At 40.8% G+C, this 26,772-nt stretch overlaps 1 protein-coding gene across 1 annotated transcript in view; it reads right to left on the reverse strand.

Annotated features, from left to right (window-relative positions):
* The window catches only part of Shroom3 (shroom family member 3), a 298,105-nt gene that overhangs the window by 177,940 nt on the left and 93,393 nt on the right, over positions 1-26,772 (reverse strand). Inside the window, exon 2 of the mRNA XM_077803374.1 lies at positions 24,410-24,564. Within this exon, the coding sequence (XP_077659500.1) occupies positions 24,410-24,564 (155 nt within the window). The remainder of the gene's footprint in view (positions 1-24,409; positions 24,565-26,772) is intronic.

Raw genomic sequence — 26,772 nt, forward strand, 5'->3', positions numbered from 1 at the left:
GCTAAGCCAGTGCTCCCTGGGCACTCGGGCGAACATTGTCCATCCCAATCTGATGGCAGCCTGACATTTACAAGGTTGATGAGACAACGCCTAAGGCCTCTAAACGTCATAAAAGATGTCAGTTAAGTCCAAAGTGTCATTATCCAATTGGCCAATACTTCTCCTGTATAATAATTGTAGGACATAAGCCACGTGTGATATGGAACTCAAAAGCCATGATATTTTTTTCACTGCTGACGTTACTGATGACGGTCGATATGCTTTTCAATCTAATTCTGCCTCTATTCTGCTGGTCTACAGTAATCATATCATCCCTGTTCTTTCTCCACCTCTCTCTCTCTCTCTCTCTCTCTTCACATTCTCTAATTCTTTGGGAAAACCAAGGTACTTCCTCACAAGAATGGCAGTGACCCGTACATAGTTAATAAAGGTACTGCACTCAGACGTCGCTTCCAAGTCCCAGCATCCCAGCCAGAGAACCCAAGTTACCATTTAGTGCTAAGAATAAGGATAAAGAACTCTGGAGAAAGGGCATTGTGGAATAAAATTACAGCACTATTAATGGCTTTTTTCTATCTCTAGGACCATTACACAGCTACTCCAAAGAATGAATAAGGTGTAAGAACAGCACATATCTGTGACATTCATATTCTTACTTACATGTGTACTTAGTTGCTTAGGGTGCTTACAACCTATTAGCAGGAGCTACCAAGTACTACATATATTTTGTTTTCATTCTCTCCACAACCCTACTAGGGAATGCATTATTAGTATTTTTAAATTTATATATATATATTTGTTCTAATTAGTTATACATGACAGTAGAATGCACTTGGACACATCATACATAAATGGAGTATAACTTCTCATCCATTTGGTTGTACATGATGTAGAGTTCTATAGGTCATGTAATCAAATATGCAAATAGGGTAATCATGTCCAGAAATGCATTATTTAAAATTTTTTTTCCAATGGGAATGCTAGTATAATAATACCCGTGTCACAGCTGAAGAATTGCAGGCACAGAGAGATGAAAAACTTGTCCCAAAGTCAAGAAACTAACAAGATAGTACTACCAGGACTTGGAGCCCAGCAGCCTGATTTCAGATTATATGCTCTTAAGCACTTCTGCACAAGTTGGATTTGTTGTGTGATGCGTGGGGGCTCTGGGTATTTTTCTGGGGAGCAGAATTCTCCCCCGTGAGTATATGCCCCACTCTCCCAGCCAGCTATCAGCAGAGTAGATCAGGTGAGTGGCGCCAGCCAGCAGTAATAGGAGAGGCTGTCAAGCAATTAGCCTGATGATAATTTGGTATAATAAACCTGCTTCAAATCATAATTTAAACTGACAAGGAGGAGAACATTTTTTCCTTTCTCTTTCCTAGCCCTGCATCTTGTGCGACAGTAGCTAAAGGCAGCGAGAATCGCAGTGGAGCTAGCAAACACACGAGTCTTGAAAAGAAATGTGACAGAAGGCGCACAGGCGAGCAGGCAGCACAGGGAATGGGGCTGTTCATTCACTCGACAGACGTTTCCTGAACAGCTGCTATGGAGGGTACTGGAAAGATCAAAGGGAGTGAGATGCGGTGGTTCCCTCCCCAGGTTGGTATTTGGAATTGTCCGTCAGCCCACTGATGGCAAAGGCAGCACCGACAGATGGAGATGGAAAAGATAAGTGGCAACTGGTGACCAGCCTGGCAACCTCAAGTGCCTCCTGGGCCAGGCAGGTAAGTCACTCCGCCAAGTGGCAGGTGTAAGACCAAGGGAAGCAGTGGAGCCCCATGGCTAACCAGAGAGGGGACGCCTCTCTGATTAGGTGGGTGCAGAAGCTCCAAGACACTCTGCCAGATGGTCTGGTTTTTCCAGAAGCCAGAAATCCACATTATATAAAACTTTCCAATTTTTAATGTGGAGTTAAACAAACATCTGCAGGCCACATACTTGTGGAAGATGTTATTTTCAAATTCAAACAGTCAAAGAACATTACTAACTTCACTGAGTTGACTTTTTAAAATGAAAAATGACTATCTTTTACAGTGGATTTGTATGTGTAGACTTATGATCTTTATGTGCATAGCATTCAAATCATTTTTAAGGGCTGGGGAATATAGGTCAGTGGTAGAGCACTTGCCTAGCATGCTCAAGGCCCTGTGTTTGATTCCAGAACCTACACCCCCCACCCCCGCTGAAGTATAAATACATAGAGCATGATGTAAAGTATACTAACCTACATAAAAAGTGGAAATTCTTGAAAGCATTTCTAGTATGCACCAAGAACTATTCCAGACTCTCTAGCCCCAATTTGGACCTTCATCATCAGTTAGCTTGTTGCCTATTGCTGCCTTATTCAAATCTTTATCATGAGAAACTGAAAACAGATTGAGTTGCTTCAGGTTGAAGGAAATAAATCTGCATTTAATAAAACGCAGACATCCCCAAGAAAAAGTGACGACTCAGCCCACAGCTTCTTCAGCTTCTGATGCTCATTGCCTGCACACACCTGTTCTCTCTGGTAGCTTTTGTTTCTGGTGCAGTGACCATGCATGAATTTACTTATCACTCTGCATAAAGCACAGTGTGTCCTCTGTATCTGTTAGTTCTGCATCCATAAATTCAACCCATCTTGGAGCAAAAATATTCAGAAAAATGAATTGCATCTGTATTGAACTTGTACAGAATTTTTCTCCTTGTCATTATCCTCTAAACAATATAGAATCATTATTTACATAGTATTTGCATTGTACTAGGTATTAACAGTAATCTAGAGGGCTGGGATGCAGCTTAGTAGCAAAGTGCTTGCCTAGAACACACAAGGTCCTGGTTCAATCTCTAGCACAAAAGTAAAAAAAAAAAAAAAAAAAAAAGACATTTTAAGTATACAGGAGAATGTGCATAGGTCACATGCAAATGCTATACCACTTTATATAAAGGACTTGAGAATTTGCAGATTTTTGGTATCCATGGTTGGGGAAGAGGCCAGGTCCTGAAACCAATCCCCAGTGGATACAGAGGTACAATTTCATCTCTGTATCATACGTAAGCATCACAAAACTTCAGAGATACAACTTTATTCCAACTGTACAGCTAAAGGAAGCCAAGTCTGTGATAGATTATAAAGCTGGAATTACACAGCTAATAAGTGAAAATCTAGATCAAAAGTAGGGCTATCCCAAAACCCAAGTACTTTTCCATTCCACTATTCAGCCTCCCCTTAAAATTAGTAGATGGTATATTTTCTTAACTCTTCTACAAGAATATGATAAACTTCAGTTCCTAACCAGAAGCACCATGAACCTTATTCCACTTAAAATGCAGAATTTTATGATTCAAATTATAAGGACTGGTGATGGTGGGTTTCAAAAACTAGTGTTTATTTGCAGATATATTCCTGCTCCCTTTCTGTACTGGTGATTGTACCCAGGGATGCTCTACCACTGTGCTACATCCACAGCCTTACAAAATTTTAGATAGGGTTTAAGTTGCTGAGGTTCAGGAATCCTCAGTAACTTAGCCTCAACTTCCTGAGTAGCTAGAATTCTAGGACTGTGCCACCAAACCCAGCCTTAGGTACTAAAAAAAAAAAAAGTAACTTAGTAAAAAAATAGAAAGATATAATTATCTTTTATTAGTATAGGTATTATCTACTTTTATCCCCCTAATCTAATTTCCTGGGGCTCATGAAAACATTGTCTTGCATCAATATAGTTCTGAGACAGAAGGTAGAATTAGATGTTTGAAGATTGTTCTCTGGAAATGTGTGCAACAGGAAAATTGGATTAGAACAGCGGTGGCCACAGAATTTCATAAAGGGGGACAACTGGTGGCAACTGGGTTGTGAATGAGTTGGAGGAACTCGCCTTGAGGCTGTGTTCTGCATATTAAGTTCACTGTCTTTCCTTAGATTGGAGAATTTTCCTAAAGATGCTTTAATTTATCTTTCAACAAGATTGAGAAAATTCAAATTGTTTCTATTAAGGAATATTCTTTTATTGAGTAGGCAACTAATGCAGGAAGCAAAGAGGGTGCTCTAAAACCCACCATGTACTAATACCATTTTCTCCTTTTTGTTGCCTCTGAGGAGGACAAAACCATCCACAGATGCCACATGGTTAGAAGAGTAGAGCAATAAGAGACCCAGAAGTCTTCCTACCCAAGCCAAGCACAGGGCAAATTGCCAGGCCCTTCTCAGGCATATGGGGAGAAACCACAACTTACCAATATTTCCTATGTAGAAATAGAAGAATGGAGACCATTAGGAGTTAGTTTATGCAGAGAACTTTTAGGTGAAGGTATGCAAAAATTCCAAGTCAGTATTACCTTTTAACTCAGTAGCCAAGTTGAGACTAACTACCCTAATTGAATTCTTGACTCAGCTGTATTTGACTAGTTTCTCAGACGATAGCTCAGACACTCAACTAAGATCTGGTGAAACCCGAATACCAGGAGCATCTGCTTCAACATTCAGATCTGAACCCTAACCTTTAGGATTGTGGCTCATGTTTAAGCAGCGGAGTTAGCCAGGTGGCTATTCTCAAACCTATTGGTAAAAACTTAAGCCGTTTTTAACTCATAATTTTAATTTTTTATGTTAACCACCAAATTTCTTTCATTTTTTTAATTAAAAGCATACAGTTCGATGGCATTAAGTACTCTCACACTATTGTATCACCAGCCGTCTCCAGAATGTCTTCACCTTGCACAACTGAAACTCTGTTCCCATGGAACAGTAGCTCCTGAAACTCCAACCCCCACACTCTGCCCCTGGTGATCTCCGTTACACTTTCTTCTCTAGGTGCCTCATATACGTGGAATCATCTTTTACTATCAGTATATTTTACTCAGCATCATGTCCTCAAGATTTGTCCTTGTAGCATGGTGGCAGAATTTTCTTTCTTTTTAAGATAAAAAATCCTTTTTGTTAAATGGCCATAATGTTTTGAGTTTAGGGTAATCAATCAATTAGATTAAGAAAGAGCATCTGGTCTGTTTAACAACATGTAAGGCTTGAAAACCATGAGAGGGGAGGTGGAGAGGAACAGAGAATTTTTTGGAATCTCTAATGCTGTGGCTCTTAGGGTACATCAGAGTCACAGGGAAGGCTTGGTAAACCAGATTGCCAGGCCCAAATCCCAGAGTTTCTGATTCAGGAGGTTTAGAGTGAGGCCGGAGAATTTGCATCTAATAGAAGTTTCTGATCTGTGACTACACTTTTGAGAACCCTTGTAACCTAGAGTTTAATCTAGAGGATTCTAATCATCAGATTTTACCGTATTGCATAGATGATTCCCTCCCACCTAAGTCAGGAGGCTTGCAGTTAGAGGAAGAGAGGCCCACAGCAGAGCAAGAGAATGTGAGAAGGTCCTACCCTCAACTACCCAGGGTGTTGTACCATGAGGGAGAGGATGGTGACAAGTCAAGCTGTGGCAACCAAGGTCTTCTGTCGAGGTAAGTGAAGGGAAGTCAAGGGCTCAGGGAGTCTTGGTTTTATGACTCCATCTGAAATCTTAGGAGAACACTGTGGAGAGAGCCTGGTCCGACTCTACCAGGAGGTCTCCAGAGGTCTAGTCAGAGACAAAAAAATCTCAGACACAGGATATTAGCCAGAAGTTCTGCAACAAGGTGGTCATGATGGGGAGGGTGAGATGAGCCTAGGGTAGGCCCCTGGGCCTGGGGGCTGCTAAAATGGGAAATGGCAGATGCTAAGGTGTCTGAAGCTCAGCAGCGGCTGAGTCTGCAGGTGGGAGGTAGACAGTGATCCCAAGGGCATTGCCCAAGCCCAAACCAAACTGACCATGTATTTACCAGTTGCAGAATATAGCGTGGAGGCCAGCAGCAACTGGGGAGCCTACGACATTGCCAAAGACTTGAACTCGCCACTGTCCCAAAACCCTAAGCCCCTTCCTATTTGGGCAAGGTGGGTCTACGGTAGATGTAGAAGATGAATTTTGAGAAGGGAGCACTTTACAGACTGAGCATTACCTCAAATGACTATTCAAATGATTGGACCAGGCGAGCTTTTCCCTTGGCCAAGAGTAGACTTTATTTATTTACTTACTTTTAATTTTTTAGTTGTAGATGGACACAATATCTTTATTTTATTAATTTATGTGATGCTAAGGATCGAACCCAGTGTCCAACGCATGCAAGGCAAGTGCTCCACCACTGAGCCACAACCCCAGCCCCAGGACTAGACTTTATTATTTCATTTCTTTCTTTGCTAACCAGCAGGAATGGTTTTATAAGGAAGATTAAATTAAGTTTAGATTAAAGAAAGAGCCCACTTTTTTTTCTGTACATCTAACTTGTCATGTAATTAGGGCAGCTAGATAAAATTTGAGACATATTTTTGAAAATTTTATTCATTCTTTATGTGAAACTAAAATTTAACTGAGCATCTGCATTTTTATTTGCTAAAACAGGCCACCTTGCTTGCAACCTACCACTTATTTGCTATGGAAATGGGATGCTGAGGTTTTTCAAGGGTCTCTTTATCCCACTGCCTACTTTAACCAAAAATCTCAATCATTATATAGTTTATTTATGGTGCCAATTGGAGCAAAAGACAGATCTAAACCCTAATTTTATTGGGTTACTGGCTTGTATAAATATTTCAGAAACAGGGTGTGGCAGAGAAAAAGCAGTTCCATATAAACTCTCCCCTGCTGACAATCCACAGAGATAAATACTGTACTGATACAACTGAACCTGAGATGTGCCAATTACTTTCTTTTCGATATGTTCAAAATATAGAGTTTCACATTGAGTTCTCACAACATCCTTGCAAAATGGTTTCTGAAATTGTGAAGGAGCCTTTTAACTATACTGTCAGGATATGTGACATAGCCTTTCTGACTTAACTCCATGGCCCACCATCACTAAAGTTCCCTGCCCTTAGGGAGCAGTGAGTCACACATCAAGCTCTCAGGATGATAGAGAATATGCAGGCTGGTGCGGCCAATGTCAGCCTTCAAGGTTACATTCTGGCACATGACTTGAAGGCTTCCAATGACAGAACCCATCTATCTACCATCAAATAATACCAAGCTATTTGTCACTGAGATTACTCCATGGGGAACCCACTCTTTTATGGTGACATACAGATAATCTGCAACATTGAACAAAAATATGTTCATATGTTCTAAAAATCTGACTGGAGATGTAGCTGAGTGGTAAAGTGCTTGCCTAGCATGTCAAAGGCCCTGGGTTTGATCCCCAGCACTACACACACAAACAAAACTATATGATTAATGGCTTTATTGTTCCTGTTTTATGTTAACTGTATTGTATGGCTCTTGAAGGATTTTTACCATTCTCAGCCGCATTTTTTGGAAATTAGCAAGTCATCTACCAAAGTTCCAAAGGAGTAAGAAATGGATAGGAAAGTTTGGATGAGGGATTAGGAAAGACAATTGTGGAGGAATAATTCTGAGGGAGGACAGATTTGGGGGTGAGGAATAGGAATATGGGAATGAGGGGACTTTATTAGAGTACTAGTAGTAACAGAGCACAAAAAAATAAATTTCAGCTCCTTCTGAAACTGGATTAGTCCTGAGAAGAGCCCATCCTACAAGGGACAAAGAGACTTCTAGGGCCATAAGTTAGTACTGACAAATGCAGTACTTAGACAGGACATCATTAATAAGCATCTACTATTTGGGACAGAAATGATAAAATCTCATTGGAACTAGAAAATATGGTCTTATGAAACAACGAATATTCCAACATTTCAATATTAATCAGGCATTTCAACCACTTATAAAATTATAGAACAAGGTGTGATTGGAATCAAAAGCTGTGGGATTTTGTTCTGTGTCTTCTAGGCAGGGGTAGGGGTATAAAATGATGAGCCTGTGCTAACTATCTTGATAAACCATAAAACCCTCTATCATTTCTCCCTTCTGTTAGGCTATTTCCTTCATTTCTGTTTTTATTGGCATGTGGACTTGCTCACGTCAAACAAGTGAAACAAGATGGCAAGGTTAATTTCTTTAAGGGAATGTGAATCAACACTGCTAGGGAAACAAAAGGCACCAGTGTGTACCATCTTTAAAGCAAAACAAAAGAAGACACTGGTAGAGTCTGATCTGTGGTCACCCAGAGGCTGAAGAACCAGTGTGGGTTCTGGGGTTTGAGTAATCACAGAAGATCAGCTCCTCTGAACACAGACTGGCATAAGAACTTGGGCCTCTGTGTCATGTGCTAGAGTTCAAATCCACATGGCTAGATGTGCCCTCCCAGCTGGACTGCTCTCTCACAAGTTAGTTTTCTCATTTGCAAAATAGAGTAATAATAGTACCTACCCATTTCCAAGGTTGTTGGGAAATTAAATGAGAAGATGGAGAAACATAGGTCACCCAGAACCCACATTTTTAAGAGCTTAGTAAATTTATTTATTTAAAGATGATAGGCTATTGCATGAATCAAAATTGATTCTTATAAGTAATATTCTAAATTTTATCCAATTAATCCATTTCTTCAGAACCTGCAAGGAATCCTATGTATGTGAATGTCCAATGGTCCAGTTCAGTCTCCTCATGTATATTCAATGTCAACTGCTCCCCCCCCCCCCGTTTATCCCATTTCCATAAGTTTAGAATGCTAATCCCAAGAAATTGTAGTTCTACTACCACACATGTTGTCTGTGCATTTAGGGTCAGGGACAGGGATATACCCAACTTATTACACAAAGAGAAAAGATTGCTTACTATTGCAGGACTGTTTTGAAAATAGCAAAGATAAATAAACTTTTTCTGAACCTTTTTTATTAAAGCTTCCAACATGAAATTTGCAATCAGATGATGATTTGTAAGCTGACACATTTGCAAAGAGCAGGAATGCAAAATACATTAAACAAAACAAAATCAAACATGGTGGGTCTTAAATTCCCCAACACGAGTTCATTTCTCTGTTAATTAGTATCTTGTGGAATGACATGGGGTTTTTGACCTCTGCCCCTGACTTTGAGACAGTGATGGAAAGGGGATGAGAAATCATGAGGCAAAGGTTGAAGGGCCTTGAGTCCAAACACCTCCAGCTTCTGCTAGACGTTCCTGGGCTATAGCCCCAGGTTGCATTTTTACCAAGAATTCCCACAGACTGATGGTTCTGCTGCCTCAGCGCTGTTGTTATGAGAGTGTCAGATGTAAAACTGTGTAAACAGAGTGACAAGGAGGTCATTCCTGCTTAGTGACCTGTACTAGGAAGGTCTATTTTTAGAAACTGCTTCAGGCTGCTATGCCCTTGGAAAGAAGGCAAGTTGCAAACCATTGCTGTTTAAAAAAATAATAATAATAAAAAATATATATATATATATATATATATACACATTTTTTTTCTTGGCATTTGGGTTGTGTTCTCAAATGCTTATGAAGAAGTTCAGAGAAAATGAGAATTGTGCCCAAGCTCTATTTGAAATTGCAAGTTTGAATTTCAAACTTCACTTGCACATCAAAGCTAAGAAGAGGCTTGGTGCTAGAAATTTTGGGAGAATAACCATGGAGTTGCTCAAATTAACATTTATCCCATCCTTTTGTGTCTTGTGGGGACCAACCAGACAAGGAAACATCTAGAGGGATGACTTCACCCAGCCAGAGGTAGGCCTATCTGAACCTCCTAGGGCTACAGGCTGCAAGCTTTGTGGGTGCGAGAATCCCCAGGCAAATTTATTCCACAGTAGGCCCCTTCCCAGTCTGACTTAGAGAAGGGCTAGGCATTTGTATGTTAAACAGGCATCACAGCTGTTTTTGACTCAAGTTGTGGAGAAAGTTCACATTTTTAAGGAAAAAAAAATGCTTCAGAAAGAATATAGAAAAACAGGAACAATATTAAAGAGCAAGAAAAAGAACATCAGGTAAAGCATGACCACACTCACCTCAACTAGAGCTCAAAGATTTGGCCAGAAGAAAATTCCTTTTACCATTATTTGAAAAAATAGTACAAACAGCTTTAAGGGTTTACAATAAGGAGAAGTTAAATTATGAAGCAATCACATATTATGTGAATAAACTAAATCAGAAACTAAAATTGATGTAAAATGTTATTAGTAACATGGAAAGATGTCCATGGTATAATAAGTAAAAAAGAAAGCCTACAAAAAAAATCAGTAGCATTTGTAATATGATCTCATTCTTGTAAAAAAATGCACATGGGTATGAAGGATTATCTATATGATCAAGGATTTAAAATATGAGGCTGGGGGTGTAGCTCCACTTGCAAGATGCTTGCCTAGTATGAGTGAGGTCCTAGGTTCAATTCCCAGCACAGAAAGAAAGAAAGAAAGAAAGACCCCACATAAGCCATACAATTCAACAAAAAAAGAGCCCTTGCCTCTGGAGTGTTCCATATTTTTGTATATCTTGGCTGACTTGGTAGTGGAACATCTGACTTCTCTTCCTCATTCCATGGTTTACCAGACCTGTGACCTAAGGCTAAGTCCTTTCATTGCTTGGTGCTTTGACTTTCATAAAGCAAGAGCTGTTCTCCAGAATGATGCCTCTGGGAGTTTGCAGAGGGGTTTTGCCTGTGATCTCCTACCCATCTTCCACCCTCTACCAGACTCAAGTCCTTTTAAATCTGCAGTCACTCTTTTCCATTGATTCCCCACCCCACCCCCGCTTGACAAATTTGATTTTTGTCTAGTTTAGGTTTAACTCTCACTGGCAAGAAACATGAGCCAAGTCCACCTTGAATCTTTCTCTTACCCACATCTACTGGGTGGTGATGCAGTAAAATGGCTACAGGTGGGAAAGAACCCAATTCTCTTAGAAAAGAGAGGAGCATGCCTCCATTTAACAACTATTTGCTGAGTATGGGTACTGGCTCCTGCTCAATAACTAGTATTGAAATTATTAATGAAAGTGTATACTTTCTTTATACATGTCATCTTTATTGTCCCCAGACCAAGTAGGGGTGTTTAACTTTACTTTCCTAATGAGAAAAATGAGAGTTGAAACCCATTGTCCAACTTGTGTTGCCAACCAAGTTCTTTTGGATTCTAAGCAACTGCTCCTAACCACTACACAGCACCACTCCCCAAGGGGTCCGGGTGGTATAGGAGTAACAAGTAACCTCAGGTAAAAGTCAGGCTGAGAAAAGCCAAGGGCATGGAGAAGAGCAGATCCTGCCAAAGGAAGCATCCCAAAGGCCAGGCTTCCAGAACAAGGACTGGCAATGGGTCACCTTACTAAGCAGTGTCACAGGGGAATAAAGGTGGGAGGCAATTTGATGGATCTCATTTCAGGGGGGGGGGACATTCAGATATGGTTATTCTTTGGTGCAGGATATAGGTAAAAAGTGTGGTTGGTTTAGTGATAAGACTATTGATAATGTGCCACAAAAAATAGACAGTGAGGATAAGCCCAAACAACCTGTGCCAATAAACTAATGCAAGAAAAAGGACTTGCCCTGTTTAATGACATAATTAAGAACACTCACATTTAAATGGCAATTTACTACACCAGTAAGAGAAGCATTGCTACTAGGGTAACTTGGTTTGGGGACCTTGAGAGTAAATGGTAAAGCTGAGACGAAATGTCAGGAGACCCAGCTCGGAGCTGGTGCTCCTAACCACCATGCACACAGCTGCTACTGGAGACATTTTCATGTTCATCTCACAAATATTTAGTGAGCACATATTATGTGCCAGAGACCATTCCAAGCACTGAGAATAGTGCATTGAATAAAAATCTTTCCATCAAAGGGTTTATATGCCAAGGAGAGGAAACAGAATGTATCACTCATGCATGTGTGCTGCATGCGTGTGTGTGTGTGTGTGTGTGTGTGTGTGTGTGTGTGTAGGGGGAGAGAGAACACAAATCAAAAATGACACAATAGAAGATTGAATTTAGTTACAAAAACACTTTAGTAACATGCAGCCACTAGTCAATAGCAATGGTTCTCTTTTCATTGTGTGCTCCTTTAAGTATAAGGGTGAAGGAAAAAAGGTTATGAATATGTCCTCCGAGACAGTTCCATGAAAGACTATTTAGCTGTCCATTTATGGATCATACTTACAATTAGTAAATAATGATGGCTGATTTCTAAGAGACACCTTTAAGGAAATATTCCAAAGAATCCCCTAGAAATGTTCCTTTGAATCACAGCCTTCACGAGAACAACATAGCAACCTTCCTTCGTAAGCAGTAAACACCCTGACCAAGCAAACGTCCCTCCAAGTGCAATCTTACACACCCCACCCACTAAGCAAACACAGCATCAGACTGGAATCTGACAATAGAACCAGGGTGGAGTGGAAAATGGCATTTTTGAAACGTACTCACAAACCAAACTAAATAATCTGGCAGCCAGTGGACAGACCGACACAGGCTTCTAGATCAGGCACGGCAGTTGGACAAATCAAAGGCACAAAGAGGCGAGTCTCAGAGGTATAACTTTACCAAGAACTAACTTTTCAAAGTTGCCACCTGCTAAGATGTCCAAGGTAACAGAACCATGAGGAGACAGGTGGCAACAAATACATATTTGAGGCAGCCACTTTAATAAGCAACAGTCACAGAAAAAGACTCTACGGTCCCTCCTGTCAGACAGAACTAGGGGTTTCTCTGCCTGTTGAAGGCTGAGAGCCTGCTTAGGATGCTTAGTAACTCCAACCTATACTTTAAGACTCCAGGACTTTAATATGGCACTTGTGATCTTGGAGCAATTAAATTAACTAAAAAATAAAAATATATAATCCAGAAGGAAGGGGGACAGCAAAATAGAGGAACTGGTCAGAACACAGCAAAACTGCCAAGACCTTCACACATTTGATTTCCCATTAAGACCACGTGTGGTGCTGGGAGCTGGGGTTGCATCCTTGTAAACCTAGCGACTCTAGAGGCTGAGACAGGCCCATGGCAAGTTGGAGGCCAGCCTGGGCAACTCAGTGTCTCAATACAAAAAACAATAAAAAGAGCTGAGATAAAAAAGCTCATTGGTAGAGTTCTTGCCTAGCATGTGCAAGGCCCTAAATTCAATCTCCAGCACCTACCCCCTCCCACCACAAACACACACACACACAAAGAAGGAAAAACAAAAATAAAATGTGTGGTGTATGGTATTTACCAGTACTTTCCAGAGTACTGAAATGGTCTATGAAATGGTCTTCATGAGGTGTGTCCATGTAGATTGACCACGTCAGTGGTACCAGGCCATCTTTCTTCCATGGTTTGCTTCACATGGGCACCACCCGGAAGCCATGTGGTAGCTGGTAGAGCAAGCATAGCAATGGTAATATGATGGGAATGGTTTCACCTACGCCAACCTACCAGACATAAGGACCTACAGAGCAATGGCATGTGAACAGCCCTGGTGACAGATGTTTGTGAGGGAGGACCACAACAAGTGCTGTCCATTGAAAACCCATTTCCCTGCTCACGCCCATTTAGCAATAGGAGCTTCATTTACTAAAAAAAAAAAAAAATGAGCAAAGTGCCTTGCGACTGTAATTTCAGCTACTCAGGAGGCTGAAGCAGGAAGATTCCTTGAGCCCAAGAGTTCAAGGTCAGCCATGGTAATATAATGAGACCTTGTCTCTTAAAAAAGAAAAGAAGAAAAAAAAAACCCTGAGATTTAAAAAACAATTCACTCCTTCCTATGTCTGTAATGAGTGAAAGAGCTCCTAGAAATGCAAAACCAGAAGTAACTGTGGGAGAGGCCCTTCCCAAGCAGCCTCTCTGGATCCTAGGCAGGCCGGAGCTCTCAGCAACAAGAATCTGCTACATTTTTGTGCTTTAGTTCTCCAGCACCAGGGAATCTTCTGCTCTACTCTGACTCTCATGGCACACCTTCTTGAATCTCCTGCAGCTACCCTCCCTAGATTCCCTTTCATTCTTCCTGTCTTTCTCTACATCTTAGTTTCTATCTACTCATGGTTTCTCTTTATTACTTCAACTTACAGCTTTAACCAGTGGTTCTCTGATTCTGCTGCACATTGGAATTATTTAAGGAGGCTTTAAAAATTCCAGTTACCAGGCTACACCCATATCAATTAAATTAGTATCTCTGGAGGGGGGACCCACGCATTAGGCTTTCATTAGGATTTTTTTTCCTGGTGGTTGTTTTCAAATCCTTAGGTAATTCTAATGAGTAGCCAAGTATAAGAAGGAGTGGCTTTAAGCCATTTTGATTCAAGAATGCAAAAATTGTTTACTTCACATTCTAAATTTGAATTATCCAAATTTATTTGTTCTAGTCCATGTGTCCACACTTAGAATGGGGTGGGGAATGGGGGAAGATTCCACCATAACTTCTTTGTGAGCTCAGAACTCAGATCTTATATTCCAAAGGCTCAGACAGATATTTGAGTGCCATTCTTTAATGGTTGGGCATGGAGTGGTAACTCCAGTTTGGAATACATTTGTTTGAAGTAAAGCCAGACAAATGTTATCCCAGGAATGAAATCGGGTCTTTTATCATCAAACCTCCTTCCTTGGAAAAGAATAGAGTATCCCTTTGTATGTGGCTAGTATTCCGTGCATAGCTAATGAGCATATGTAATCCATTGAATAAAAATAGCAGTTATCTTTATATGCTACAGGGGAAAAAAAATGTCCCTTTTCTTATTACAGTAAGGGAATCTTATTGCATACCTCTCAGGAAACCCAATAATGTGTTACGTGAATTTTCCATGGGAAGGAACAACTGGTTAGGAAATAAAATACTGTACTTCTATACAGTGACATTCAAGCCTAGAACTTCAGAGAAGCCAAAAACTGCTCTGAGTGTGGCCCTAGCAGGATTGAAATACCTCCTCAAAGCACACGGAGCAAATTCCCATGATGCCAGGCCTCTTGGAAAAGTTTCTGAGGGTCGAAGGCCACCGCAGCTGCCTCCTTCCCCTCCTCTCAACCACTTGCTCAACTGGAAAAAATGTTCAGGGGGTAAATTACCACAGTTCTCAGGTCTACTGATTTCCTCTCTGGGGAAGTCTAACCCTGGGTCCTAAAAGGGGATGTGAATTGTACTACAGTTTGGGATTTGTACTCATGTCTCAGGTATGTGCCAGTCCCTTGCCTAAATTAAAACTTCAAAGACCAGAAACTCATATGAACTAATGGTGGTAGGGCAGAGGGGGCTGGGAGGTCATCACAGATATCAGGGAGACATGCACAGGTGAGAGGTATCATCCGAGACAAAAAAGACTGTCAACACAGAAGTAAGAATTACATCGTCCACCATATTGGTTGGTTGCCAATACAGCTCCATTGCTCTCCTTTCTGAGGGTTCTCCTTATTGACACATCCCTTCCTGCATCTCCACGGGTGACTTACCCACCCACAGAGAAGAGCATGGGTCCCTTTTTATATCCTGAGAGACAGTTCTTGGATTTTACATGGAGCAAGACTATTTCTCGTTTGGCATCAGTATTCAGGTGAGGTGAAAGAGGCCACATGCACACACACAGATGAGTACCTGGAGTTTCAAGAACAGTTTGCAATTGCTTTTAAAAAGACTGATGCATCTTTCCTTTTTGTTCTCGACTCCTACTGCCTGCCCACTTGGTATTTATCTTTTGACATCTTAATTTTACCAAAGGCAGCATTGTGCTGTCCAGAGAACATTATGTCTTCAAATTGCTCAGCCTGTTGTCACATGTCCCTATAAAACCCAACCAGTTAATTCAATCTGGTGAATCTGTGGAACAAAAATGCACCAGACAATGCAAATACTTGCCTAGGATCCCCTTCCTGAAGTCTAAGCTTCCTTTTCTGGAGTTCAGCTCCCTACCAATGAACCACAATGTGTTTTAGAATCACACACAATTTTAGAATCACAATTCTTTCAACTGAGAATCACCAGACAACATGGCAAATTTGTTATTATTCCTAATCTGAAATGGAGTGATACTTCCCTTCACAAATACATTTTCTCTGAGCAAAAGGGTTTTACTCCAAAGCCTTAATATCTGTATGTTCTCATTTGCACAAACAGTGTCATTAAACAGAACAATCATAAGAGAATGTAGTCAAGTAAATTTTCATGAGCCGAGAGTATATCATCGAAGTTCCTCATGGAAAATAATGATGTATTATTTTACTACAATGAAGTATTTTCATATACACTTTCTTATTTCATCTTACAGCAATTGGTATGGAAGATATTATTATCCATCTCCATTTTAAGAGGAAGCATGGGTCACGATGTTCCATGGCATCATGGTCAGAACCCAGAGGCTGGAATCCAGATTCAGTGCTGTCTGCAATTCCCATAGGAGAACTGGCACCTCACTGCTGCACAATCTAGCTTGCAGATTGTCCATTTATATGAGCAAAAGAAGATGCTTTTCATGTTTTAGAAAATTTTTGACTGTAAACTTCATTGCTTAACATACAGGGATTTTTGCTTTTTAAAGCTTTTAATGAATTGTTTCTTTGAATTGTTTCTTTAGAGTACTTTAAAATAATTAAGAAGAGATATCAGGGCTTAATCAAAGCAAATTGCTTTAGGAATATAGATGGTTAATTAAAACTACACTGAGATTTCATCTTACTCCAGTCAGAATGGCAATTATCAAGAACACAAGGAACAATAAATGTTGGCGAGGATGTGGGGGAAAAGGTACACTCATACGTTGCTGGTAGGACTGCAAATTGGTGCAACTACTCTGAAAAGCAGTATGGAGATTCCTCAGAAAACTTGGAATGGAACCACTATTTGACCCTGTAATCTCACTCCTTGGCATACACCCAAAAGACTTAAAATCAGCATACTATAGTGACAGAGCTACATCAATGTTCATAGCAGCTCAATTTACAATAGCTGAGCTATGGAACCAACCTATGTGCCCTTCAATAGATGATAAAGAAAATGTGATACATATACACAAAGGAATAATACTCAGCCCTAAACAACAATGAAATTATGGCTTTGCAGGTAAATGGATGGAGCTGGAGAACACCATGCTTAGGGATATAAGCCAATCCCAAAGAACCAGAATTTTCTCTCTGACATGTGGATGCTGACTCACAATGTGGGGTGGGGAGTGCAGATTCATCCATTAGACAGAGGGAAATGGGGAGAAGGGAAGGGCAATGGGAATAGGAAAGACAGTAGAATGGATTGGACGTAACTTTCCTATGTTTATATATGAATACTTGACCAGTGTCATTCCACATCATGTCCAACCACAAGAATGGGAAGTTATACCCGTGTATGTATAATAAGTTAAAATACACTCTACTGTCATATACAACTAAAAAGAACAAATAAAAAATAATTAGATCACACACACACACAAAAAAAATAGTGCATTTTCATGGAATAGAGTCAGGAAGGCGGATCAGGGTAGGGAGGTGGCAAAACAGGGTGAAGGATGTGGGGAGGGGTGACATTCTAAGAAATTATTTTCATTTATAAACTGTGATCATGAGTTGGAAAAGGAACTGGTTTGCCCAACCCTTTTTATTAATAGTTAATAAAGTTAATTTTGTATCCATTAAGAGGGCCTTAAAAAACATTCACTCATTACAAGATACTTCTTTCAAGATCATTGACTTGCAAATCCTGGGCGAGTTTCAGAAACTCCATCTAGAAATAAAAGGTCACAGAAATCTGACACAGAGGTGGCAAGTGTGTGAGCCAGCCATTCCATTCCATTTCAATAATGTCATCACACCCATTTGTAAAAAAGAAACTATCCTGTTAACCCTCAGAAATGTGGACTGGTTCACTCAGAGGAGTGCGGGCCCGAGAGAGAGTGGTAGAGAACTTAGTTTCAGTGCCATTTTTATGAGGGAGGAAGCAGCTGCTAACGCCACACACTTTTATTTCCAGAGGCTGATCCAGCCAGCAACTCTTAGGGCCGGCTGGGTGTCTGCAGCAGCCCTGTGTTTCCCCTGAACTCCCACAGGAAGTTCAAGGTCAATGGGGAATGCCTTGCTGCCTTTTCATTTAAAATGTTAAAAATCAGTTTGGTGTTTCTTGTTTGTTGGTGGGTTTGTTTTGTTGTTGGTGGTGGAGTTTTTGTTTTTGTTTTTGAATCTCATTTTTTAATTAATTTTTTATTTATATGTGATAGCAGAGTGCATAACAATTCTTATTACACAAATAGAGCACAATTTTTCATATCTCTGGTTGTATACAAAGGATATTCACACCAATTTGTGTCTTTATATATGTACTTTGGATAATAATGTCCATCACTATGGTGGTAGAGTTTTTTGTTTTGTTTTGTTTTTTTGTTTTTCTGGTTTTTCAGCCACTCAGATATTTCTCAAAGAAGAAGGCCACAGAGTGGGAAGTACTCTTCCCAGGCTCCATTGCCTGAAGTGTCTGGAGACCACTAAACCTACATTCTCAGAGACCCGAGTTCTTATTTTGACTACTAGCATGTGGCCTGGGGCAAGTCCCTACCTGTCTTTGGATGTACTTCACTCGTTTCTACACCCAGGCAGACCCGTGGGTTGAAAGTCATGAGGCCTGAATTGTCCCTCTGTCCTCACTACACAGGACAAATAGCCCAGCCTGGAGCACACATATTTTAGGCAGGTGCTTAACTGTTTTTTACTTATTCAGCCCTCCTTCCTCCCCAGTCTCTCTTTTCCCAGTAAAATGTGACCTCCCAGTACTACTTGTACACACACATACACAGTCAAGTAAAAAATAAGCATCCCTTTCCAACTGGTTTTCAACCCACAGAATAAACAGGAAGGGTTAAGGCTATACCAAACTTGAAGAGGTGGTGGGGAGTCCACTTTGAAAAGGAGCTTACTTTTCTGCACCCTCTGCTCTGTGTGAAGCTTGCTCTCTCTGCCCAGAAAGATCATTTCCAAGCCATGCTCCTCCCATTCACGGGGAACCCCAGTCCCAGTACTAGAATTAGGGGCTTCTCAAAGAGGTAATTTACTTGACAAAAATGCATTTTGTTTTTAGTTGATGCATGATATAATTACCATACTAAATACTGGACCCTCATATTTCTCAGTTAAGCCTCACAGAGATGAAATGATTTGCCCAAAGTCAGAGCTAGTACCTAATACCCTCCCTCAGACTTCAAACCAGACAATCTCAACCTTTATCACCCACTCATGTATTCTCTCTGGCTTTCGCCTGGCTGGTATGAGTCTTGTCAAAAAGTATAATACCAGTCACTATGAAATATAAAGGTTTTCTTTACCAGCTAAAAATAACAACAACAATAAATAAATAAATAAAATGTAAAGTAAACAAAAACAAACTAATTGATGCCAGATTTAGAAGTGGGATGGATGTAGAAGCTGAAAGAAGGATTGGCTCCACCCTGGAAGTTGGGGGGAAAAAATCAGAACTGGAATTAAGGACTCAGTGGGTATAATATCATTCTGATGATCTGATTGATGAAAGAAATCCGAGTCTCAAAGTAAAAATATATGTTTAGGGTTGAGTTTATAGTTCAGTGGTAGAGTGCTAGACTAGCGTGTGTGAGGCCCTGAATCTATTCCCCAACATGCAAAAAAAAAAAAAAAAAAAAAAAAAAAAAAAGAAAGAAAGAAAGAAAAGAAAAGAAAAATGTGTTTAGTTGAATACACAGCAATTCTGGAGGGGAAATGTAGCCTCTCATTTTTCAAATTTAGGTTTTAGGTTATCCATGAACAGCAGTGAACGTTCCCTACAGTAAAAGTCATTTGTGTCATATTCAGGGATGTTAAATCAAACGTGAAGACCCTTTCCTTTGCCAGTTTCCCTTCTGAAGGTTACCTGGCCCTCAGACAAGTATTTTATACATATCTGCCAAATAAAGTCTCTCTGTTGGTTTCAGAGAAGATCTGGAGTATTGACCTATTCGTATCCATGTCTGGTTTCCTAATTAATGTCCTTTGTACTGTCCTTGCATGCCACAAAGGTTTTCCACCCACTGGGAGATGTTTATTTTCCTTTCGCAAGGTCTTTTCTTTGACCCACTTATTTGATCATTTCTTCTTCATTTATCCAGCGCCAGCTGTGGACCTTCTCTCTTTGTGCACCAAGCGTCAGACACATTCCCCTTGCAGCAGCCACCCTGCCTCTTGGCTCCTCCTCCCAGGGAGGGCTAAGCTCTACCCTCTTTATGGGTCAGCGGATCTCCAAAGGTCTTTGACCCACAACTCACTTGAGACTTTGTGTTTCTCTTGTCACTGTAGCCTTTTTCTACTTTTGATTGTTTTTCAGTCACTGGGTAAGATACCCCCAAAATGTATGTAAACACCTCTACTCTGCTCTGAATTCTTGGCATTTTTATGATGGAGGTGGAAGCCAGGGGGGTGTTGCCTTCGCCCACCCAAAACAACCTTAAAAGAGGTAAGTAGAGCCGGGGCTGCTGACATCTACATTTTGACTATACAAATAATTTCTCCAGGAAACATACCTACTCTCCCTAGATTGTCTTTCCAGGCGGTCATCCTATTCTTACTTTGTTTGAAATATAGAAATAACTTAGAAAAAAAAAGAAAGTGGATAAATGAAATATCACAAGTTGTTCTCTCAAGAATTAAATCGAAGGAAATGAAATCTCAGGATGATGATGCGTGCCAAGATAAAAAGGTACAACTTCTCAGGCAATGACAGCTCTGCTCCTACAGAGCCAGGTTGATCCAGAGTGAGGTGACTTCTAGTGGGATCTCTGAAAGGTAGGGCAGGAATGTCCATCCGAGTCTCCTCAGGATCCCTATTCCTAAGATTGTGCCAAGTAGACAGCTTCCTTTTCCTCAGACTCTGAGAGTTCAGCTATAAAAACCAACACATAATAGATGAGATAAGACATTTTCAAAAGGGCATCTTAGAGACAAAATGTTTCCCACACCAGAAGCCAAGAGTGCAAGACTGCTCCGGTAACCTTATCATTTCATTAGCATATCTAAAGAAGGAATGTGTCAATCAGAAAGGGGATTTGGTGTTGACTCACAAGAGAAGAAATGAGAATGGAGAGGAGCTGTTTCCTAGCATGATTCTCTGCGGTTCAGAGGAGAGAGTCCCTGATTTGTCTATAGGAGCATCTGGGCTGCCTGACGACTAGTCCTCAGTGGGCAGATGGGCCATTTGGCCAACAGAAAGGATGCTAGCCCACATTGGCACCCACAGATCCATGCTCCTCTCTCTGAGCCAGAGTTTATCACACCAATGCCTGACCATACCTAGGCTTCCTGTTTTGTTTTTCTGTAGGGATGAAGTGTGCTGATTCTTGGTCTAGTTGAACTATTTTTCCCACTTAAAGTGGTCTTTTTCAAACTAAGCTAAGGCATTGGCATTCTGATTTACATCCTTCAGTTTCCTGAGAGTTTGCACAATGTGACTTAACAAACCTAAACTCCATGATCTCTGGGACAGTCCTGACCAGTTTTAGATTTATAAGGCTGGGTACCAGCCCCTAAATGGAATAAAATGGGAGCTTTCAGATAACCGGGCATCCAGCATATTTGGTAATATGGCAATGCTCCTCCATGTTACCACAAACCTCTAATTCGGTTCAGAATAATAATGATGAAATATTGCCCATATACTAAGTACTTAAATTTTATGTATTAAAATCCTTATACTGCCCTTTTGAGGTAGGCATTATTATTTTCCATGCTACCAAGGAGGAAATGGAAGTTTAGAGAGGCCCAAGGTCACACAATTTGCAAAAGACAAGGTCAGAGTCCCATCTCAGGACTGTATTCCAAAGGTTCCCCTAGAAGTAATTTAAGCCTCACATCGCCATCAACTAGAAAACATGTCCAGAAAGCAGCACAACTACTCTTCACAGCCAGGAACAGGAAAGCCTATACCACAGTCCACAGCAGGAGTGCGGATTCCACTGTTGGCCTTCCACAGGTAAACACCTTCAGCACTCTTCTGGAAACAGGGAACAGGCCTGATAATTCTGATCCTTTCTATCCATCTCTTTGAAAAACCACTACCAAGTTTTGAAATGACTGCTTGCTTTGCTCAAATCTTAATCCAGAGGAATAGAGCCTATGCCTAGAGTTGGCCAATAACAATATAAATAATATCAGGAGTATCTCTTGTTACCATGCAGAGTAGTCCCCTTAATCTTCCCTATTATCTTATTGAGAGAGTTGAACTTCACACCCCCCAACTTAAGTGCAATATAACTAACAAAACGATAGATATTTAAGATGTACAATGTAATGACTTGATATATATGTACACTGTATAATGATTATCACAAATGGATATACACATATACCATCCCACATTGTGTGTGTGTGTGTGTGGGGGGGTAAGGACACTTAAGAATTTCTCTTAGCAGGTGTGGTGGCATGCACCTGTAATCACAGCTACTCAGGAGGCTTAGGCAGGAGGATTGAAAGTTCGAGGCCTGCCTAGGCAACTTATCAAGACCCTATCTCAAAGCAAAGTAAGAAGGGTTGAAGGGATATAGCTCAGTGCTAGAGAGTTTGACTAGCATGTTGGAGACTCTGGGTTTGATCCCCAGTACTGGGGAAAAAAACAAAACCAAAAACTACTCTTGTAGCAAATTTCAAGTATATAATACACCCTAGTCACTAGGCTGTACATTAGATCCCTAAATCATATTCATCTTATAACTGAAAGTTTATACCTTTGGACCAATATCTCTCCATTTCCCCCAGTCCCAGGCCCTAGAAACCACCATTGTACTTTCTGCTTACCTCTTTCATTCTTACATATAAGTGAGATCAGAGTATTTGCCTCTCTATGCTTAGCTTATTTTACAAAAGGTTCTCCAATTTCATCTGTATTGTCATAAATGGCACAATGTCCCTATTTTTTATGGCCGAATAGTATTCTGATATGTGTGTAGATGTGTGTACTGCATTATATATGTATGAATATAAACACAACTCATTTTCTTTACCCATTCCCCACTTGATGGACACTTAAGTTGTTTCTGTATCTTGGTATAAGGTAGGCATTTTAATCCTCACTTAAAAATAAGGAAAATAAATCTTTTTCGATGTTGAGTAATTTGCCCAAAGTCACACATCTAGAAGGCGATAGCCCCAGAATTTGGACCCAGGTCTGATCTGACTCTGGTGACTTTTCTTGGGGACACTGCACCACTGGAAGCCAGAGAGGCACAGATACACAGCACACTGATTGAGCAGATTCACCAAAGCCTGGAGATACAGTGGACCACACCTTTGGCTTTGTTCTTGGTGGTTGGGAGCAGCTGCTACTCCCCTGAAACACTGGAGGAATGAATGAATCACAGGATTAATTGGTCTCATAAGAGACCATCTCTGGCCTGATGGGATTCCTCCTTACCTTCCACAACTTGAAAATGGTGGTCACTAATGACTCCAAAAGTTATAGTCAACTGAATATCCTCAAATACTATAACATTGGTTTCCATATGATGCAGATGAAATCCAGTCAATGAAGAAATATCCAAATACATAAAATGTGCAGGTCTAGGGCTGAGTAGGTCAAAGTAACACTGCTCCAGTAGCATGATGAAGCAGGACCAGCAATCTAGGCTATTCTGGCTTTTCTTAATCTTAAGAGGTTAAGAGGTAATTTAATCTCTTGCCTGTAAAATGGGGATAGCAACGGCTACCTTAGGGACTCTCATGCAGAAGAGGCTAACATACAAGGGGCTAACATACAGAAACACCTCAAATAGCACTTGGTTTATAATAGGCATTTAAAAAAAAATCAATTGTCTTCCCTCTTCCATAAATAATTCCAAGAGTTGGTTTCTGGGAGTATAGAGCTTGTTACTTTGAAGTATAAAATCCAATCACAACCAAACCTTTTTCAACACAGGAAGTGCCGCAGTCTGGCTGGGCACAAATCACGAGCCACTGAAGCAGGAACAAACTTTATTTCTGAACTCCACCAGCACATTCCACACACGCTCCCAGGAACTCCTCCCGAACCCACGCGGCTTGTCCAGGAACCAGCAGCCAGAAATATCCTCCGGAAAATCCCTCCTCCTGCAATCTACACAAGTTCCTGGTCACCACCCCCCCCACCCCCGTTATATTGCTGCATCTGAACTGCTGCAAGGAAGCACTGCTACTGAGACCATAAAGCTAGAAACAATATAAAAGACGAATTCACCTGTTTTCATAAGCGTGGACTAATGGAATGTCACCTAAAGCTCCAAGCCAACTGCTTTTGCTAGTTCCTGGAGACAATGTTGCCTAAAACTCTGACCACAACCTGGGTGACTGTCACTCACCCAGAAGATTAGGGAGTACAACCAGGTCCCTCCAGACAGGCCAATACCTTCTGGGGAAAGGAGTGTTTGAAAAGATGGACAGACCCGTGTCTGAAAGGACTTCACCCCACTTCCTCCTCACAGGCCACAAAATGGGCAAGAAGAAAGGGAAGGGAGAAAAAGTACAAGGACCCCACACAGAGGTTTAAAGACAAGCAGCCAACCCTGAAATTCCCCAGCCTTACCCCCGACAGAGTGGAAAGGCTGAGCAAGGGGGTGGGAGGAAGTGTGGGGCCAGTGTCCACCTACCTGCGCACCACCAGCCGGAGGGTCTTGTAGGATCCTTTCACAAGGGAGACGGCCTCCCTTCTGGAGCTGCTCAGTGTGACCTCATTGATGTGGACGACCTCATCCCCAGCTTGTAGTTTGGCAGTCACCAAATCGGCTTTGCCCCCTTCTTCAATCTGCTCAGAGAGACAAGAGAACCAGAAGTGAGCTTCCCCTAGCCTGGGTTCCAGCTGACAGCCCCAGGCCCTGCCTGGACTCCTGCAGAGCCTGATAAACCGGCTCTGATGGAGCACACCCTAGCACCCAACCAGAGGGTAAGCTTCCAGAAGGTAGACAGGTCTTCTGTTTTCCACACCCTCAGGCACTCAGCACCACGGCCCAGAGTGTACTCACAAAAGTTAGCTGAAGAGATGAATGAAGGCATTTGCATCCAAAGACCACTATCTCAGGACACTCAGGAAATACTCCCCTCTTACATCTCCAACTCCCCGAGCCTACATGCAGCAACTAGTTTTTTGGTTTTTTTTCCTTTAGAGTTGAATTCTTTTCACCTCACTTTTTGGCCCCAACTTAAAACTCACTGGATGCGTAAAGCAGCACAGACAATGGAATTTACTCAGCACTAAAAAGGAGTGAGTTATCAAGCCATGAAAAGAAATAGAAGAACCTTAAATGCATTTGATGAAATGAAAAGCAGCCAGTCTGAAAAGGCTCCATACCATATGATTCCAACTACATGAGACTCTAGGGACAGTGCAAAAAGATCCTTGGTTTCAAGGGGAGAGGGAGGAATGGATAGGTGAAACACGGAGGCTTTTTAGGTAAATAAAATGATGTGATACCTTAATGGTAGACACATGTCATTGTACATTTGTCAAATTCAACAGAAGGTACAACACCAAGAGTGAACCTTGCTCTAATCCATGATCAACCAATGTAGCCACTGCAACAAATATAGCACCTTGGCACTGCTGTCAACTGTGGGGGAGGCTAAGAATGTGTGGGGACAAGAGGTACATAGGAAATCTCTGTACCTTCTGCTCAATTTTACCATGAACTAAAACTGTTCTAAAAAAATAAAGTAATAGTCATAATTCATTCAACAAAGATATTCAACACCTGTGTTATTCCAGAAATTGTTTTGCTGTTTGGGCTCTAATAAGGAATAAAATAGAAGGGGAAAAAAAAAAACCCTTTGTTCTTCTGGTGTTTAGATTAACAGGTGGAGGAAGAAGCCAACGACAAATATAACACACAGGTATAAGTGATACAGCATGTTAGTGATTGATAATGTGTTCTGGGAATAAACAGAGGTAAACAATGCTTGATCCAGAGACCACAGGCCAATAGTAGTTTGATATCAAAAATGATGAAAAGGAAGAAGAGGGAACAAATGAAAACAAAAAACTGATTCATATTTTCTTTTTTTTTTCACAATTACTTTCCAGAATTGCCTATTAAAAATCTTCAATAGGTCTTAAGATATGTAAGACAGACCAGGCCAAATAACAACATATATGATTTTTTTTTTTTTTTTGCACTGGAGAATTGAACTCAGGGGCACTTGGCCACTGAGCCGCATCCTCAGCCCTGTTTTGTATTTTATTTAGAGACAGGGTCTCACTGAGTTGCTTAACCGCCTTGCCGTTGCTGAGGCTGGCTTTCTCCTGAGCCTCCAGAGCTGCTGGGATTACAGATATGTGCCACCGCGCCCAGCGAACATATATGATTTTAACGATATAAAATAGTTTAAATTTATAAATTTGGCCCTTGTATAACTTTTATTTTAATATTTGAAATAACCAGCTAAAAATAATATTTCTATTAATTTATTATTAAATGATTATATATTTATGGATTTATTATGAAGGATGAGAATAACATATAAAGTGTGTAAGGGGTCAAGGGAGTAGGACCCTACCCTGCTGAATCCATATTACTCTCTGAAGGAAACCATTGACTGCTGTTCAGTTTATGCATTTCATATGTTTTTTTTCCTCCTTGTTATAAAAATGTATCACATGCCACAAACCTCCTCAAGCCTTTTTGGCACTTGAAGGAGCAGCATTAAAGTGAGGTGGTGAAGAATCTGAGGAGTCAAACAGATAAACTAAGTGAGAGGAAGTTACCTGTTCTCTCTGAGCCTTGAACTCATCTACTAGTGATGACTAATGATGTTACCCACCTGGCAGGACTACAGTGCGTATTAATGAGGTACACCACATGAACTGTTAAATGCAGCTGGTTTACTGTAAGACCTCAAAAGTGGTAGCTATTGTTTTCATATACTATATAGCGTGAAGATATTGCCAGTCATAAAATAACTTTAATAACATCTTGGTTGTTCATTGCACAACACTGTACAGTGTAAATATCTCTTGGTG

Source organism: Urocitellus parryii, chromosome 10 (genome assembly GCF_045843805.1).
Source record: "Urocitellus parryii isolate mUroPar1 chromosome 10, mUroPar1.hap1, whole genome shotgun sequence".
NCBI lineage: Eukaryota > Metazoa > Chordata > Mammalia > Rodentia > Sciuridae > Urocitellus > Urocitellus parryii.